The 16,870-nt window shown below is 52.4% G+C and overlaps 1 protein-coding gene across 1 annotated transcript in view; it reads left to right on the forward strand.

The window, feature by feature from the left end:
* Positions 1–16,870, forward strand: part of OTOF (otoferlin) — a 105,825-nt gene that overhangs the window by 79,159 nt on the left and 9,796 nt on the right. Inside the window, exons 19-36 of the mRNA XM_010583195.1 lie at positions 211–311; positions 770–860; positions 1,679–1,795; positions 3,007–3,159; positions 3,642–3,831; positions 4,227–4,351; positions 5,008–5,142; positions 5,624–5,785; positions 6,977–7,096; positions 8,235–8,396; positions 8,693–8,855; positions 9,778–9,908; positions 11,487–11,516; positions 12,163–12,297; positions 12,712–12,778; positions 14,721–14,845; positions 15,540–15,674; positions 16,603–16,740. Of these exons, the coding sequence (XP_010581497.1) occupies positions 211–311; positions 770–860; positions 1,679–1,795; positions 3,007–3,159; positions 3,642–3,831; positions 4,227–4,351; positions 5,008–5,142; positions 5,624–5,785; positions 6,977–7,096; positions 8,235–8,396; positions 8,693–8,855; positions 9,778–9,908; positions 11,487–11,516; positions 12,163–12,297; positions 12,712–12,778; positions 14,721–14,845; positions 15,540–15,674; positions 16,603–16,740 (2,280 nt within the window). The remainder of the gene's footprint in view (positions 1–210; positions 312–769; positions 861–1,678; positions 1,796–3,006; positions 3,160–3,641; positions 3,832–4,226; positions 4,352–5,007; positions 5,143–5,623; positions 5,786–6,976; positions 7,097–8,234; positions 8,397–8,692; positions 8,856–9,777; positions 9,909–11,486; positions 11,517–12,162; positions 12,298–12,711; positions 12,779–14,720; positions 14,846–15,539; positions 15,675–16,602; positions 16,741–16,870) is intronic.

Here is a 16,870-nt window from a genome sequence, read left to right on the forward strand (position 1 = left end):
CAGTGGAGCCATTCCCCTCAGCCAGAGCCAGGTCCCCTCAGCCAGATGTGTGCCCGACCTGAGGCCGGCAGGTCTGGAGAAGCAGCAGATGTTTCCCACTGGCAGCCCACACAGGGCTGCTCTGTGCAGGGTTGGACCTCAGGGGGGACCGTGTCCCACCAAGGGGCTCTGCCCCACCACCCCCTCACCAGTCCCCCGTTGATGCTGCAGGAGGAAGGGCTCAACGACGTGCAGGAAATGATCAAGACGGAGAAGCCGCACCCGGAGCGCCGGCTCCGAGGGGTCCTGGAGGAGCTGAGCAGTGGGTGCTTGTGAGTAAAAGATGGGCAGAGGTGGCACACTACAGATCCCTGCTCTCTGTGGGCCTACGGGCAAGGTCACGAGCATAAGCTCACCTTCCTTATTGTCTGGATGACGGGCAAGCATTTAATTGCATTGACACAATGTCATGTCAGCTGCCTTCTGGCTTGGAGCAAGGGTGAGGTGGTGCTTACATCTGCACCCCAAAGACCCCAAACCAGTGGCAAAAGCCTCAGCCTTGTGGCCTCCACAGGCTGGTACCTGATCAGCACCTACTCCCCATGCGTGACACTCAACATTGGGTGCAAACAGGCTGCTTGGCCGCGATTGCGTTGCAGACTGGGGAGGAATGAAGGCATTTTCCTCCAGCGAGGTGCTGTCCTGCTGGCAGAGATCCAGCCGGCCACGGCTCCTTGGGGAGAGCCCACGGGCTCCTGTGGGATTCACGCTGCCGACCTTTTTCCACCAGGCACTTCGTGACGTTGGCTGACAAAGACCAGCACCACTCTTCCCGCACGAGGCTGGACCGGGAGAGACTCAAGTCCTGCATGCGGGAGCTGGTAAGTGGGATTCAGCTGGGCAAGGAGGAGGATTCATGACCAAAGTGGGGAACTTTGGTCCTTAGGTGTGCTGATTTCCAGGCTCTGTGGATTGAGGGTTTGGGGTTTATTTCTTAATAGAGGAGCACAGGTCCCAGGTGGCACTTGGGTCCATGCTGCTGCCTCTCCTCCACCACACTCTGCTTTGCCTCGGAAAGAAATCCAGGAGTGCAGAGGGGGAGCTGCATTCCTGCTGAGGAAACTGGGAAGGAATAATTTAAGGGAACCCTGCATAGCACAGCTGCTCCAGGGATAGATACAGCCTAGATGTTTGGGACTGCTAGCCCAGCTCCTTGCAAAGGAGTTGAATGTGCAAAAGAGATGTACAAAGAGCAGGTGGCTTATCCAGCTGGCACAGCCATGGACACTGACTTCATTAGCCAGCTGCATACTAGAGAGCGATAAATCCAACATGTGAAAGCCTCCACGTCCCCTTTTCTGAATGGTCAGGTGCTGAATTACAGCAGGGTCCGCAGAAGGGGAGACACTACCCTTCATACCAGGCTAGAAGCCATCCCAAAATGCCCTAAGCACAGCTGACACCTCTCTGTCCTGCACACCTTCTGCTGGGACAGATGTCTCCACACTGTCAGGGGCCCTCCCTGCATCCTGCCAAGGGCATCAGAAGTACCATCATCAGGAGGCACATGGTGGGATTAAGGCATCTGCCTCCTCACCACCCTTTCCCAAACACCGGCGACCTGCCCGGTGCTGCTCCCTTCTCCGTGCTCTGTTCTGCTCTTGCTAATGTGGTGTCCTGGGATCTCCTTCAACCACAGGAGAACATGGGGCAGCAAGCCACGACTTTGCGGTCGCAGGTGAAGAAGAACACTGTGAAAGACAAGCTGAAGCTGGTGCAAAACTTCCTGCAGAAACTCCGGTTCTTGGCAGACGAGGTGAGTCCTTCCACATGTAGAGACAGTGTGAGCTGGGCCAGCATGTGGCAACAGCAGCAGGGGATGGATGGAGACCTCTCTGCAAACCCTGTAGGCAGGAGAGGTCCCCAGTAGCACCGGTCTTGTGCGAGGAGCCGCTCCAAGTCTACGCACTGCCCCATGCCTCCCGGGCTTGCCCGTGCACTGCTGGGTTGGAACAAGTTGGTGCTAAAACAAATTTCAGAGCCCTTCCCAGCCAGTAACAGAGATGGGTCCTCCTGCAGCTGAGCTGAAGGCATTTCTGCCAGCCTCAGCCATGGCAAGGCCATGGAGTTCCCTGGGGGATCAGTCATCGGAAGGTGGCACATGTCCACAGAGCATTAAAGTCAGCAGCAGGGAGCCATTTCTGATCCTGGCTAGGTAGAGAGTTGTTAAAATAAGTGGCTTTACAAAGGGCTGTGGGATAAAGCCCTGTCTTCTCACGGAACTCAAACTGTCTAATTTTTAGCAATGCAACTGTATTCTTGCTTCACTCTAGCTCACAGGTGAGATATAATAGTCCAATATATTAGAGTTACTCACAGCATTTCCAAAGGGATGCTGTATCTGCAAAGTATTTTTTCCTTTCTTCAGAAAATTATACCATTCCTCTGATATTTTTAAAGTTTAGGACTGAGTCAGGCAATGGGGGTTATTGGTCTTCATGGGAGCTGTAGTTGTTGCACCTCATTTCCCATGGCAGGCTCCCAGCCTCGACTACATATCCTTTGTTACAGCAAGGCCCTCCTTCGCTTTGACGCACCACAGCAGAACATAAACCAGACTATAAAGTGTGATGGGACCTGTCCAGACAGGGAACCTCTTCCATAGTAAGGAATGAAGGTATTGCCCCTGCCCTACAGTCCCCATGGCCACTGAATGAAGAGAGGAGGAAAATCTTTAGTCTTCTAATCCAAAATTATCTTTTTTTTAAACTGGAACAAATGTAAATCCTGCTTTCCTTCCTGCTAGGCTTCACCCTGCTGAGCTTAGCTCTGAGCAGCTTTTCTTAAGCAGACAAGCTTCTGCAGTTGGAGGCTCGAACCCATTTCAATGGCCCTAATGTGGCAATAGATACATCCATCTCCTGTGGCATCTGTTGAATTTGCCTTCAGAAGGTCTCCAGCTCCTCTGGTGCCTCAGTGGTCAGAAAGAGCGGAGACACTGACAGGGCTTTTCGCTGGTGTTCACAGCCCCAGCACACTATTCCTGACATCTTCATCTGGATGATGAGCAACAACAAGCGCATTGCCTACGCCCGCGTCCCTTCCAAGGATATCCTCTACTCCATTGTGGATGAGGAGATGGGCAAGGACTGCGCCAAAGTGAAGACCATCTTCCTCAAGGTGCTGATCTGTGTTTCCTGGGGGGACTGCAGCCAGGAGGAGGGAGATGGAGGAAGGACAGACTGGGAGGACGGGAGATGAAGATGAGAGAGCTGTGTATCCAGTTTTGCTGGGGCTTGAATACTAGGCAAAACAGACCCATACTCTACTGGTAGGGGTGGAAGTCTGCTGCTAGAAATTGTGAACCACTGATCTTACCCAGACCAGTAAGTGAGAAATGCTTGGAAGGAGAGAGATGTTTGATCCAGCTGGCCACAAAACAGGATGCTGGCTTAGAAAGAGGAAGCCAACATGGTGGGAAGCAGATAACGCACAATCCAGAGTAGTGTCATGATCCAAACTGATGAGCTCTGGGTCCCTGGTTTTAAGGCGCAGTGGTACAAGCAGTGCAAGAGAAGGAGATGAATGCTGCAAGAGGTGGTCTGTCCATCTCTTAAGGCCTTCCCTATATCCATGTAAACTCTTCTGTCCTTTGTGCCCAGCTACCTGGGAAGAGGGGCTTTGGACCTGCTGGCTGGACAGTTCAGGCCAAGATGGAGATGTACTTGTGGCTGGGTCTCAACAAACAGCGCAAAGACTTCTTGAGTGGCCTGCCCTGTGGCTTTGAGGAGAAGAAGACCACCAGAGGCCAAAACCTGCCATCCTTCCCACCCATCAGCCTCCTTTACACCAGTAAGAACTTCCTGCCTGCAGTGGGTCTGGGGACAGGACATGGAGAGGGCAGGAGGGACCCTGGCTGGACACCACTTGGACCAAGGGCTTCCAGGAGCTAAGGAGGAAATAATTCCAGTTGTTCCAGTCTGAAACCCACACTGCTCCCATGGGGAGCTGGGGTGTGGAACTGTTCACCCTCTTCCCTACCCTGTTCATAGCTGTCATTCTGCACAGGGTGAGCAGGATGCCAAGGAAGTCCCTATCCATTCGAACTCATGCTTTGAGTCTATACCCTTCAGCAGTTCTGGCCCTGAGCAAAAGCATGTCCCTGAGACCTCGCTCTGCAGGCTGAGCCCCACGGTTGGGCTCCAGGTTTGCGTATCAAGCTGTCTCACTTCCCCTCTCTCTTGCAGAGAAGCAGGTTTTCCAGCTGCGAGCCCACATGTACCAAGCCAGGAGTTTATTTGCAGCTGACAGCAGTGGCCTTTCAGACCCCTTTGCACGAGTCTTCTTCATCTCCCAGAGCCAATGCACCGAGGTAAGCACCATCTCCTGACCTGGAGGGCTGGGCTCTGATGTTGCATATCCCTGGACATCCTGCTCCCCTGCCACAAGTCTTGTGACTGCTCGTAAATCAAGGATGAGGTTGATCATGGGGTCCTGCGGTGGGAAAGCAGCTGTGGCACTGGCGCTTGACTGTCTCCAGGAGCCCCTTCCCCAGGACCACCTTCACGACATGTCCCCCTGCACCAGCACACAGCTATCCCCTGTCCCTGTGGCTGTGATTCACCTGCCCAGTTAGGAGAAACTGGAGCATGTTGAAGTGGGTTTTGTGTCTTCCCTTCCTGGGCTGAGGGCTGCCAAGCTTTAGCAAGCCTGGTGGACACTGGAAAAGGTGGATATGGTGTTCCTGCCCATGGCAGGGGGATTGGAACTAGATGATCTTTAAGGTCCCTTCCAACCCAAATGATTCTATGATATGATTCTATGATATAATTTGTGTCTGCTTGCTGCTGTTGGGTTTTTTTTCTCAGAATGGTCCTTGGGAGATACCCCATGCCTTGCTGGTCCAAAATAAACATGCAGCAGCCCACTGGTGCTGCCAGGCAGCTGAGCCCAATGCCCAGTCTGCTGCCCTTGCACCAGGGCCTTAGTCTCTATCTGGAGCAGTAAGTCTCTCTCCCATTCTTCCAGGTTCTCAATGAGACCCTTTGCCCAACCTGGGACCAGCTGCTGGTCTTTGACAATGTGGAGCTGTATGGAGAAGCCCATGAGATGCGGGATGACCCTCCCATAATTGTCATTGAGATCTATGACCAGGACACGGTGGTAAGATGAATCCCAGCAAAGGAAAATGTTTATGATTTAGATGCTGCGATCAGTCCTGAGTCAGAGGGTGCAAAGGATGAGAAGCAGCTTTACTCCTGGAAAATGGTCCCTGCCACATCTCCCATGGCATGAGGAGCCTCCACTGCTCCTTAGACCTCAGACTCAACTTAATGATATCTTATTTTTGGAGAGTGAAGCAAAAGCTTTTGTGAGGTTGGGGGCAAGGAGACATTACCTGAGTCTTTCCCTTTAGAAAAACTCCTCAGCCCTGGCCTCCTTGCTGTCCCAGCCCTAGGCCACCTCTTTCACCTTATTTGAAGAAGCCAGGAGTGAAAGCTGTCACTGAGCTTTGGTGTCCCAGGCCCAGTGGGACCTGGTCCTATTCTGGTCCTGTCCTGACCACGATGGGGAGAGCTGTGGGGCTAATCTGGGAGACCTCCTGTTGGGTCAGCAAACCCAAGTGCTCTCTTCGCCTCTCCAGGGCAAAGCTGACTTCATGGGCCGCACCTTTGCCAAACCGGTGGTGAAGATGTCGGATGAGCACTACTGCCCGCCGCGCTTCCCCCCGCAGCTGGAGTACTACCAGATCTACCGGGGCAACTCCACCGCAGGTGACCTGCTGGCTGCCTTCGAGCTGCTCCAGGTACCAGCTGGCCAAAGCCACCCCAGACCAAGGGAGGGAAAGGACGGGATGGAGGGTTGCAAGGGAGCGGGGCTTAACCTGTGCTTATATATCTTAGGTGCTGCAAAAAACAGGTAGTTCATACATCCTAGAAAAGCTAGAAGGGTTTAGCACAGCTACTAACCCAGTGAGAGGGCAGCTCCTGCCCAGATACACTGGTCAAGATGATGTACAGTGAGTCCCAGGTATCCTGCTGGACAGGACACCCCACTAAAAGTGTTGAGTTAGCCGAAACTCTCTACAACGTCACTGGGATACAGGAGATGCCAATGGGAGTCTTGGTGCTCTCAGTGATGCCAATTTGAAGGTCTCAGGAAAAAAGAGGTGTGAATTTATAGCAGCATCCCGAGGATATGGTGACATTTTAGCCGCATAGTCTGTGGGGTAGCAGAGTTAAACCCTCCTGCTTTCGTACTTCCTTTCCCATACGCTGTCACTGTTGTATTTGTATGGACGTGTCTCGGCAGTCTCCTGGTGTGCAGGAGACTTCAAAGGAGACTTTGCTTTACCTGCCTGTCTGCAATGTCCTCAGATGCCCTATGACGGTGGTGAGATCAGGGCAGCCTTGCAGGCTGCTGCTGAGCCTGGTGTCCCACTGCCCACAGTGCTTTTCCCATCTCCTTTGTCTGCCAGGGCAGGTGCTCATCCAAGCCCTTTTTCCACCCAGCTTTCCTTGCAGTGGGGTGGTTTCTGTAGGGAATGGCTCACGTGGGATATTTGATCTCCCTCACACCTTGGGTTGGAAATGGGGCCTGAAACCTGCTCCTGGGCTGAGCTCTCAGATCATTTCTGCATCTCTTCACACCCAGCCCAGGCGGATGCAACTCCCTGCAGGAAGAAAAGGAACAGCCTTGGGGTTGGGGTATGTTGGTGGGCTGAGAAGTTTGCTTTGCTGCTGGGTCTGTCCTGTGTGGAAGCACAGCACTGCCCAGCACCTTCTGCTCATGTCTGCCTTCTCCTGAAGTACCTGCGCTGTACAGTCAGCTGGATGCTCAGCAACCCTTGTTGCTCCTGCACCCTCTGAGACAACACAGACTCGATGCATGAGACCAGGGTGTGCCAGTTACAGCTGAGACTGACAAAAACCTGCTTCCCAGGAGCTGAGCACCAGCTCAGAGGAACAGATCCTAATCCATGCTGCATCTCTTCCAGATTGGCCCTGGGGGCAAGTCAGACCTGCCCCCAATCGATGGACCCACAGACATGGACCGGGGCCCCATCCTGCCAGTGCCACTGGGGATTCGGCCAGTGCTGAGTAAATACAGAGTGGAGGTAATTGCCCCGAAGCACCAAATTTCAATGTTCAGCATTGTGTGGGGCAAGAGAGCCCATCCATGGGTGTTTGAAGGCCAGGCGGGATCTCTGAGGCTCTGATGACTAGCTGGGCACCAAGACCAGATGTCTGCACTGCAAGGATCTGTCTGTACTGGCTGCACAGGGAGCGAGGTTATAGCAGCCCTAAAAGAACAGGGAACTGGATCACTCCTTGCTGTCTTAAATGTGGGCACCACAGCAAGTGAATGCCACTTGGGCTGAGGCAGGGCACATTAGAGATACACATGTAATACATCTCCACGTGAAGCAGTCACATAGGGCAGGTGAGCTGCATCCCACCAACGTCAGGCATCAAGGGCAAGATGCCTCTCATGTATCTGCAGATATCTAAAGGGTGATGCATCCAATCAGCATCACTTTCCCTTGGTTGTCTTGGTAGATGGTGGTGATCCAGGCAATACAGTCAGTGACATTCTGTGCACAGTTCGCCCATGGTTGTAGATGTCTCTGCTCAGGTGAGATGCTGCTGACCAGATCTCCAAGTCTCTAAAGGCACCCTAGCTCCTGGTCTTTGAGACATTTGCATCTGGTTAAATAAATTGTATTCCTCTGATGTGCAAGGTGAATACAGCCAGGGGGAATCAGGAGGTGGAAAAAATCTCAGTTTAGGGGAACTTTTGGTCATGGTGGCAGTCTGTTACCCTAAGAAGGGAGAGGAAAGTTTCCCCAGTGATACTGATATAATTTTGACAAAATGATGCCAGTGCTGAATCAAGAGCCACTGTGGATGGCCAAAGTTGGTCTGGTCCTGCTCCATGGAGTCCCACGGCAGAAAAAGGCTAGAAAAAGAGAAAGGCAGAAGAGTATCGAGGGCAGCAGGTTGGAGACCTTAGGCTGCTGCAGGTCAGGTATGGGGTGGATTATGTGGGGTGTCAGAGAAAGACTGTGCTGCAGCCCTGAGCCACGTGGAGAAGATGATACCTCAGGGATCCACCATTGTCCGGACAATGACGTTTGCAGTAGGGTCCCTGCTCCTGGGGGATACGGAGAATCAACTCCCTTGACTCTGGCCCGGCTCCAGCCAGGGGCAGTCCCTCTCATATTCATGTTCTTCCTTTTCCTCCTCTTGCCCTAGATCTTGTTCTGGGGGCTCAGGGATCTGAAAAGAGTGAACCTGGCCCAGGTGGACCGGCCCCGTGTGGACATCGAGTGTGCTGGGAAGGGGGTCCAGTCAGCCCTCATTCAGAACTACAAGAAAAACCCCAACTTCAGCACTTTGGTCAAGTGGTTTGAAGTGGTGAGTGTTTCCTCTTCCTTCTGAGCCACCAACTGAAACCCAGTTTTTCTGGAGCCCAAACCTAGGCTCCTAGCCCTTGCTTCAGTTTCACCACAGCAATGGAGGACGTGAGCTCCATCCCAGTTGGTGATGGCCTTTCTCTGAGGGCTCCCAAGCCATGCTTTGCTGGAGCTGCTCTAGACCTCTTCCTCCAACACAATCCCTGCTTTAGTCCCTACTGACCTTTCCAACTCCCAAAGTAGACATCCCACAGCCCACACCCAGCCCTTGATAACCAGCACACCTTTGCTTCCCAGGACCTCCCAGAGAATGAGCTGCTCCATCCACCCCTCAACATCCGGGTGGTGGACTGCCGGGCTTTTGGGCGTTACACCCTGGTGGGGTCCCACGCTGTCAGCTCCCTCCGAAAGTTCATCTACCGCCCACCAGATAAGAAAGCCCAGCACTGGAATATGACAGGTACCAGGCTTGGGCCATGGGGGCCTGGCTGGTATGGGTCATCGGTGGGGCGTTGTGCATGGAGAAGAGGGAGATGGGTAGAGGGTTGTAAGGACTATGGGATATTGCCTGCTTGTTGGTTAAGGAAGCAATGTGTCTGGGTTTAGGTCAAGGGGGTGAGAAGCCACAGGGTGTGAGGCCATGATTCCCCTTTGATTTTTTTGATCTGTGGGTCTCACTGCGAAAACTGTGTGCTCCCCCTGACACCTGTAAGACAAGAAAGGCTGGTTCATCTCTGCAGCTTCATGACTCTAGACTTCCCAAACATTCCTCAAGACTGGGAGGTGAATTTGCTACACTCAGTGCCTGCTGCTGCTATTATTTAAGTAAAGACTAGAAAGCTACAGATTGAGGCCACCCTTTCAAGCCCAACCACCACCCCATCTATCAGCACCTGCAGCAAAAACCATCACAAACCCACTTTTCCTGCACCCAGCACAGCAGTGGAGGGCTTGGTGAACCACAGGAATTGCTCATCTCCTCCCAGTCCTTGGTGGAAGTGGAGGGTCTCTTGGCTAGGCAGAGACAGGAGGTCTGTGGGGGGATTGCCAAGGGCCAGCCCTGGTTCCAGCCAGAGGTCTGGACCTGTGGTTGTGTCCATGCCATATGATACTTTCAGGGCAATACCCTCTCTGCCTCTTCTCCTCTGGACACTGGTGCAGGTGAAAAAAAAACAATTCTTTCTCACCATCTGCTTTCCTTTGCTGTGGAAGGTTTTTTACTCATGCTGTAAGGATCTGTGGTCATTTCCTCTGCTATTCTCTGAACAAGGCAGTCACACATCACTCCTGAATGAATCCTGTAGGATCTCTCCTGAGCTCTCCATTTCTCCTCTACACTATCCTTCTCTCTTGTTCTTTCTCTTTCTCTGTCCTCTGTCCAGCTAAACACCTCAATGGCTACCTAGCAATGGCCAATGGGGCCCATCGCTCTCGCCCCACAGGGGAGATCGTTGTCAATATGGAACCTGAGGTTCCCATCAAGAAGATGGAGACGATGGTGAAACTGGAAGCTGTGAGTGTTCGTATGTCAGCACCACTTTAGCATCTCTTTCCTCACTGAATTGCCAGTCTTTGAGTAACCCAACCCAAACAGAGGCCGCCTTGTCCTGCTGAACATGGAGTTGGGCTGATGTCTGGGATGAAGGGCTTTGGGTCATTGTCAGTCCTATAAATTGGCCTCTTTCTGTCATCTCTGAAATTAGCTGGTGCCTGCTGCTCAGAAAAGGACTGTCCTGGGCTATGCAAATCAGACAGCATTATGTTTTCCTTCAAAAGCAGTCAGATGGGAATGAGCACCCATGAGCACAACCCTGTCCCTGTCTGTGACCAGCACAGACACAAGTGACCCATCAGAAATTCCCCATCTGCACAGCTGCAGCAATCCTGCCCTTTCAAAGCACCGCACACTGCGCAGTCTCTGCAAGCAGCCATGGTCATGCAGATTTCCCTGATACTTTTTTCCTTTTTACAATAGTTTTGAGACATTCAGATGGCTACATCAGCTCTTTGAAATGCTCATTCAGCAGTCTAGATGGGTGGTCGGCACAGTGTTGCTGAACAACTGCTGTACAGCAAGCCTGCACCTTACGGGACAGAGCAGATGGACGTGGTGTAGACCTGATCCAGGCACACAGAGTCAGTCTGAGGCAGCCAAAGCTCTTTAGACCTGTTGTGCTTGCCCTGAAAATTTGGCATTGTATGCATTGGACCGGCAACGTGTCCCAGAGGCATCAGGCTTTGTTCACACACTGAATGTGCCTGTACCCATTTTCTTGCCCAGAACGAGAATTTCAGCTCCTTCTCATACCCTTCTGCTCCAGAGCTTCCTCCACAGAAAGAAACAGATTTCTTTTTGCAGGAGGCCCTTTGCAGCAACATGCTCACACACCCCCCCCAGACAAGCAGCATTTGCATATGTGTGCCTACAGGCATGTTGTGGGCTCCAAATATGCATGGCCCTTCACATGTGCACATTTACAGAAAGGCTATGGCACATACAAAGCCTCACAAGCACACATGTACAGATACATACACACCCCCCCACAAGGTCCCTGGTGCATTCACATACGCACCTGTATGCAGAGTTCCTCGTCTGTGCCCAGAAAGCTGTATTGTGTATGTCTGCTCCGACAGCCCCATGCAAGAGGAGCCTCAGGATATGTGTATGTGGGTATGTCTGGAATGCCCCAGCACACACATGCTTCTTGAAATCTACCACAGTAGCTTGCAGACCTTCCCAGATAGACAAGAACAGCTCCAAGAGAGCAGAGAGGTGTTATCCACGCCGAAGGCCAAAGTGTCTTTCCAGCCCCAGTCCCTTGCTGTCAAGGACTGTGGTTCTCACTTAGCAGAATGCAAAAGAGACGTCTCCCATGCGGAGGTGGGTTTGGTGTGTCACGGCAGACCTCTCCCCTGTATGCAGCGCTTTCCCAGCCAGGGCTCTTCATTCCAAGGTGTCTGCTTCCTTCATTTTTGGGGACCTGTCTGTGACTTCTAATGCATGCGTGTGCCGGGGTGTATTTGTACTCAGCCGAGGCTGTGCTGCTAACCTGCTCTCCCTCTCCCTGTTCCCTTCCACCCCGGGCGGCAGAACTCCGATGCAGTGGTGAAGGTGGACGTGGTAAGTGATGGATCCGCTCTGCATCCCTGCTCCCAACCCTCCACACCCCATCTTACCCTTCCGTGTGGCTTTCAGTGGACCATGCATCCTCACCAACCCCAAGGTGGGGGGGGACCAGCGCCCCTTCATCCCAGGGCAGAGACAGAGCAGCGTTGTCTCATCAATAGATATGGCAGTGGTCTGGTTCCTGCAGGTGGGGAAGCTCTTCTGGGCCAGCACTTCTCAATCCAGCTGTCCTGGGAGGAGCAGGGCAGGCAGCACCCTGTGGGAGAGATGCTGGTTATTCCCACCACAACCAGATTCCAGCTGCAAAAGGCTTTATTGCACCACTAAATGGACCTGGGGTACTTTGCCGGGCAGAGGGAGGATGGCTACAGTGTAAGATTCAGGTGCTGTAGCCTGCGAAATGCGTGGATGAAAGGGATGATGGACAGGAGGGGATGTCTCAGGACTCTGACGCTGTGTCTCTCTGGAGCCTTGGGCATCTTCCTTTGCTGCTCTGTGCCTCAGTGTCTGCATCTGTAAAAGGGGGACAGTGCCGGAGAGTTCTGCCTTCTCAGGTGCTTCTACCCACCACCCTTCAACAGACATTTTGCTTTCATCTGATCCCTCTTCTTCTCTGTCTTTGCTTCCCTCATCCCTGCAGTCTGAGGAAGAGAAGGAGAAAAAAAAAAAGAAGAAGAAAGGAGGAGGAGGAGAGGAAGTAGAAGAGGAGGAGCCGGACGAGAGCATGTTGGACTGGTGGTCCAAGTATTTTGCTTCAATTGAGACTATGAAGGAGGTGGGTGCAGAGCAGAGGAGGGGTGTGGGGGGGGGAAGAGGAAAACATTTCCTGCCTGCAAGGTCTCGCCTATTTCCAGCTACTTCCAAAGGCTTTGGGTTGTGCTGCTTCCCTCGCCAATCGTGCCTGACTGTCAGCAAGGCTTTTTTTTAGCTGGCAGAGCTAAGCAGGATTCCTCTTCCTTGAGTGCACTCTGGGTGGACTTTGTCACTGGTTTGTACCCGGACACAAGTATTTAACAGCATCGGTGCTGAAGGCTGCAGTGAGAAATTTCGATTTCTCCAGCACTGCCAGAACCTCGCTCGTGGCTCAGATGGGAAGAGCGAGCTGTGAGCCTGAGTTACAGGCATTTCCAGTGAGCACAGAGACCTCGGCACCAGCACCCACTCCCTGTTCGCTTCATTTCTTCCCCAGCAACTCCGGCAGCAAGAAGCGGCCGCAGCAGAAGCGGAGGAGAAGGAAGAAATGGAGATTGCAGAGGGTAAGCAGGTTGCGAACGAGAGAGGGAGCATGGCAGGGAGAGGTAGGATCAGGACTCCTTTTGGTGCTCAGGCATCCCTTTCGGAGCCCGCCGCTGCTCTTCTGCCAAACCAGGTGCCCGCAGTGTGCTGTATATCCCCACGCAGGATCAGTTTTTGTGAATGCAGGCCTGGTGTGGGCTGTGTTGGTTTAACGTGCTAATGCCAGGTGAATCCAAATCAGAGCATGGTATTGTGGCAGCCTCCAGCCCATCCGTGCTGGGAGGAAGGCCATGTGCAAGTAATGCAGACTAGTGACCGGGATCCACGTTATTGTCCACGGACATTTTTGTGCAATCACAAATCAGTATGTCAGTAAAAGTCCTGTCGCTTTGCCCGTGCAGATATGTTAACTACAGGACTCTGTGCTTGAAGTCTGTTGAGCACACCAAGTAACAGATACTTCTAGATCACCTTTGTGGGGTTTTCTGTCCTTGTTTTGCAGAAGGCTTAAAGTTTGTTTGTTTTTTTTTTAATTTTGCTTTAGTTTTACGAGGAAAGATTCAACCAGACAAAAGGTCTGGGATTCATCTAATCTGACCGCTTTTACCTGCATGCAGGGGCCTCCTTGTCTGCTGTTCTAGCACAGGCAGTGAAGAAAAATACACAATTTTAGGGCAAGTTCTCTGACCAATTTTCAATACTATGCTACAATAAGATGAATTGCACCCTAAAAGCATTTTTCTCTGAAGGAAGTCAGGGGTCTGTAGCTCAGATGGGGTGTTGCCGATGTCTGAAGTTGGGTGAGATGAATTTCGTACCACAAGTGATGTGGGCCAAGAATACTAGGGACTTGGGATATGTTGATCAAGGGTGACTTTGTCCATTTACAGCCTGGAGGCTCCTTGCCAGTCCCACCAGTGGGGCTTGGAGGGGTTTCCCTGAGGACTTTCAGCTGTGCTCTCCATATATTCCATGTCCCCATGACAGCAGGTTGGTGTCATGCTCAGACAATGCAAAATCCATTAGCTGAGAAAAACACAAAGCCTGGTTTCTTTTGGAAGACTAGCGTTCATATCATGAGAAAGATGAGGCTGGGATTTGCTGAGCTTGGAGACAACTCCAAGCAGCTTCTTCCTGGGCTTGCTGTCATGGCAGGGCTGCTGGGGAGGGTGTCTTGTGTCCCCCATTGTTTTCTTTCTGTCTTCTGAGAAGGATCCATTTTCCCTTGGCACTCCCATTCCTTCCTCCTTTCCTCTTCCACATCAAGTCTGTGTCATCTCTCTGTCCCCATCTGCATTGCCCAGCAGTCATGAAAGCTGGCAGAGGCAGTGAGGGACGGGGATTGTAGAAGGGTGGGAGAAGTGTTCTTTGAACATGCTTTTCCAGGCAGCGTGTTCTGACTGTATTTGGTGTCCCTGGCTGGTGGTTCCTCTGAATAGAGACCTGAACAGCCTGTCGTTGCAGCTGGTCATGGGCAGCAGCCTGTGCTCTGGTGCTGAGCATCAAGCGCTGTCCCCTCTGCAATACCTAGGCTGGGGTTTTATCTCCAGGCTGCATACAGCTGGAAAAGTCTCCAGTGGAAGGAAGAAAAGGAGATGCTATGGGCAGGATCAGGTCTTCTCACTGCGGTTGAAGCTAGCCAGTGTCCAGCACTCTCAGTCCGTGTTTTGTAGTCCTCCAAATGACTTCTGCTCAGGTCAGCTCTGGAAGTTCCCTGCACAGACACCTCTGGGCTTCTGGAGATGCTGTGACCTGGTCAGAAGTGGCCAGAGTCAAGAAAAGACAGGGGGGGGCTGAGATGGGAGTTGCAGGCAGTAGCAGCTGTCAGCTTTCATGCTCCTCCTGTTTGAAGGACTTTGATCAAGTTCCCCCCTCCCTGTCTCCTCCACCCCTCCTCACCCTCATTTCCATGTCCTCCTTCCCCGGACTCAGAAATCAAACTTGATGACTCTCCCATGAAAGGCTCCAAGGGTCAGGCAAAGAACAAGGAGAAGTCCAAGACGCCCAAAGACGATAAGAAGAAGAAGCAACAGTCAGCCCCCGAGCTTCCAGAGAAGAAGAACAAGCAGAAGATTGACGAACTGAAGGTGCGTGTGTGGGCAGGGGAGGAGAAGGTCCTGCCTGCTCGGTGGCAGGCTGGAAGTCTGGCAGGATGGCAGTCCCAGCCATCTGGAGATCAGAGCAGGATGGATCAACCCTGCCTGAGGCACCTTGCCTATCCGAGGGGTATCCCCCTAGGTGAGATGTGCCTTGGGACCACCAGCTTCTCTCCATACTTTGAAGGAGTCAGAGGTAACATGCTTTACAGAAAAGGCATTGCCCTGGGATAGGATTGTCCTTGGGACAGCTTGGATGTGCCCTGGCTGGAGGGGAGAGTTTTCCAGCCTGGCCATGGCTGGCCCAGTCAGGACTCAGGGCAAGGATGGGCTCTGGTTCAATGTACGGGCCCACGGTGTTTATTAGGATTAATGTAGTCTGTGATTCTGGGGTTCAGAAGGGGGTTGAACCTGGGTCTTGCACAGAGCACGGACAGCCACCTCACCCATTCAGCTGAGATTCCCTCTTGTACGTTATCAGTTCAGGAAAGTGCTTGTGGTGTCAAGGTCCAACCAATGATCCTGGAGATCCTTTTCCTTCTTAGAAAATTGGGTATTGAGAGCTGAGGTGTCCAGGTTCCCTCCAAGTTGACTTGGGCAGTCACCGTATCTTTTCCTCACTTTTTTTTTTTTTTTTTTTTTTTTTTAAACCTAATTCCCCTCCTTTAACTATCTGTCATCTCAGGTCTTCAACAAAGAGCTGGAAGCAGAGTTTGATAACTTTGAGGACTGGCTGCACACCTTCAACCTGCTCCGTGGGAAGATTGGGGACAACGATGACAATGCAGCAGAAGAAGAGCGGATAGTGGGAAGGTTCAAAGTGAGTTTGGTTGCTGAGTCGGGCCAGGGCAGGTACAGCTTGGGGAGCTCTTGCCAATGGGTTTCCCTGCTGAAGCTGGTTTAGCTGGAAAGGGTTGGATGCAATAGAATCCAATTTGCATTGACCCAGCTACAGGCACCTTGCAGGGAGGGAAAGCCTCCAAGGATAGCCCCAGAAATCAGATGGCTTCAAAAAGCGCAGCCACAGAGGTGGTGATCTGCAGGCAAACAGTGGTTCTTATAGAAGGCCAAGGGAAAAGAAGCTTTTCTTCCTTGCCCACTGTGAAAATAAATCATGGCCTGGGTTATCTCTGAACTGTTTTTCACCAATACCAGTCACCTGAGGTCACGGCCGTGTTGCACCATTGCCAGCCCCCAGGCAATGTGGGAGCACATCTGTCAGCTATAAGATTCTTGGACAAGAACCTTTTTGAGGGTGTAATCCTGGCCAGATGAAGCCTGTTGATGCCAGTTTTGCCGTTTGTTTGCTTGGTGGAGGAGATGACCAGGCAGTTCCCCACCTTAGCTAGGATCAGATGCTTTGGGAGCATAGAAATCAGCAGTGTTTCATGTGGTAGTTCCCAGATTTTCCAGCCCATCCCTCGTCAACCCTTTCATTCCCATTTTGTCCTCCTGTCAGTTTTACTCTTGGAAATCCCTGTCCATGAGCACCTTGCTAGCCTGATTCCTCTGCAGGCCTCCTTCCCTTTGTCCAATTTCTCTGCTCATGGTTGCAATCTCTGAAGAGGTGCTTGTGCGGTGGAGGAGTTTTCCAGATCTGTCCTGTCTGCTCCAGCACATCGCTAGAAACAAGGATATTGACTGGGTCCTCAGGAAGGGTGGTTTGGGATGGGTCTGCCTACCCTGAGCCCCTGAGAAGAAGGGGGGAGAGAAGGACTCTCATCGGGCTGTGCCCTCCCTCGCATTAGGGCTCCATGTGTGTCTACAAAGTGCCGCTCCCTGATGATATCACCAAGGAGGCAGGATACGACCCCAACTTCGGCATGTTCCAGGGGATCCCCAGCAACGACCCCATCAATGTGCTGGTCCGAGTCTATATTGTGCGGGTGAGTATAACTGTGTGGTGTGGTAAGGTGTGATCCTGCGCTCCCTTCCATGGCACACATCCAGGAGCTGGTCCCAAAGCTGTAGGGATGCTGGGGGGGGGGGGGGGGGGGCCCAAAACGCGGGGGGCAC

Source organism: Haliaeetus leucocephalus, unplaced genomic scaffold (genome assembly GCF_000737465.1).
Source record: "Haliaeetus leucocephalus isolate CR32 unplaced genomic scaffold, Haliaeetus_leucocephalus-4.0 Scaffold871, whole genome shotgun sequence".
Taxonomy (NCBI): Eukaryota; Metazoa; Chordata; class Aves; order Accipitriformes; family Accipitridae; genus Haliaeetus; species Haliaeetus leucocephalus.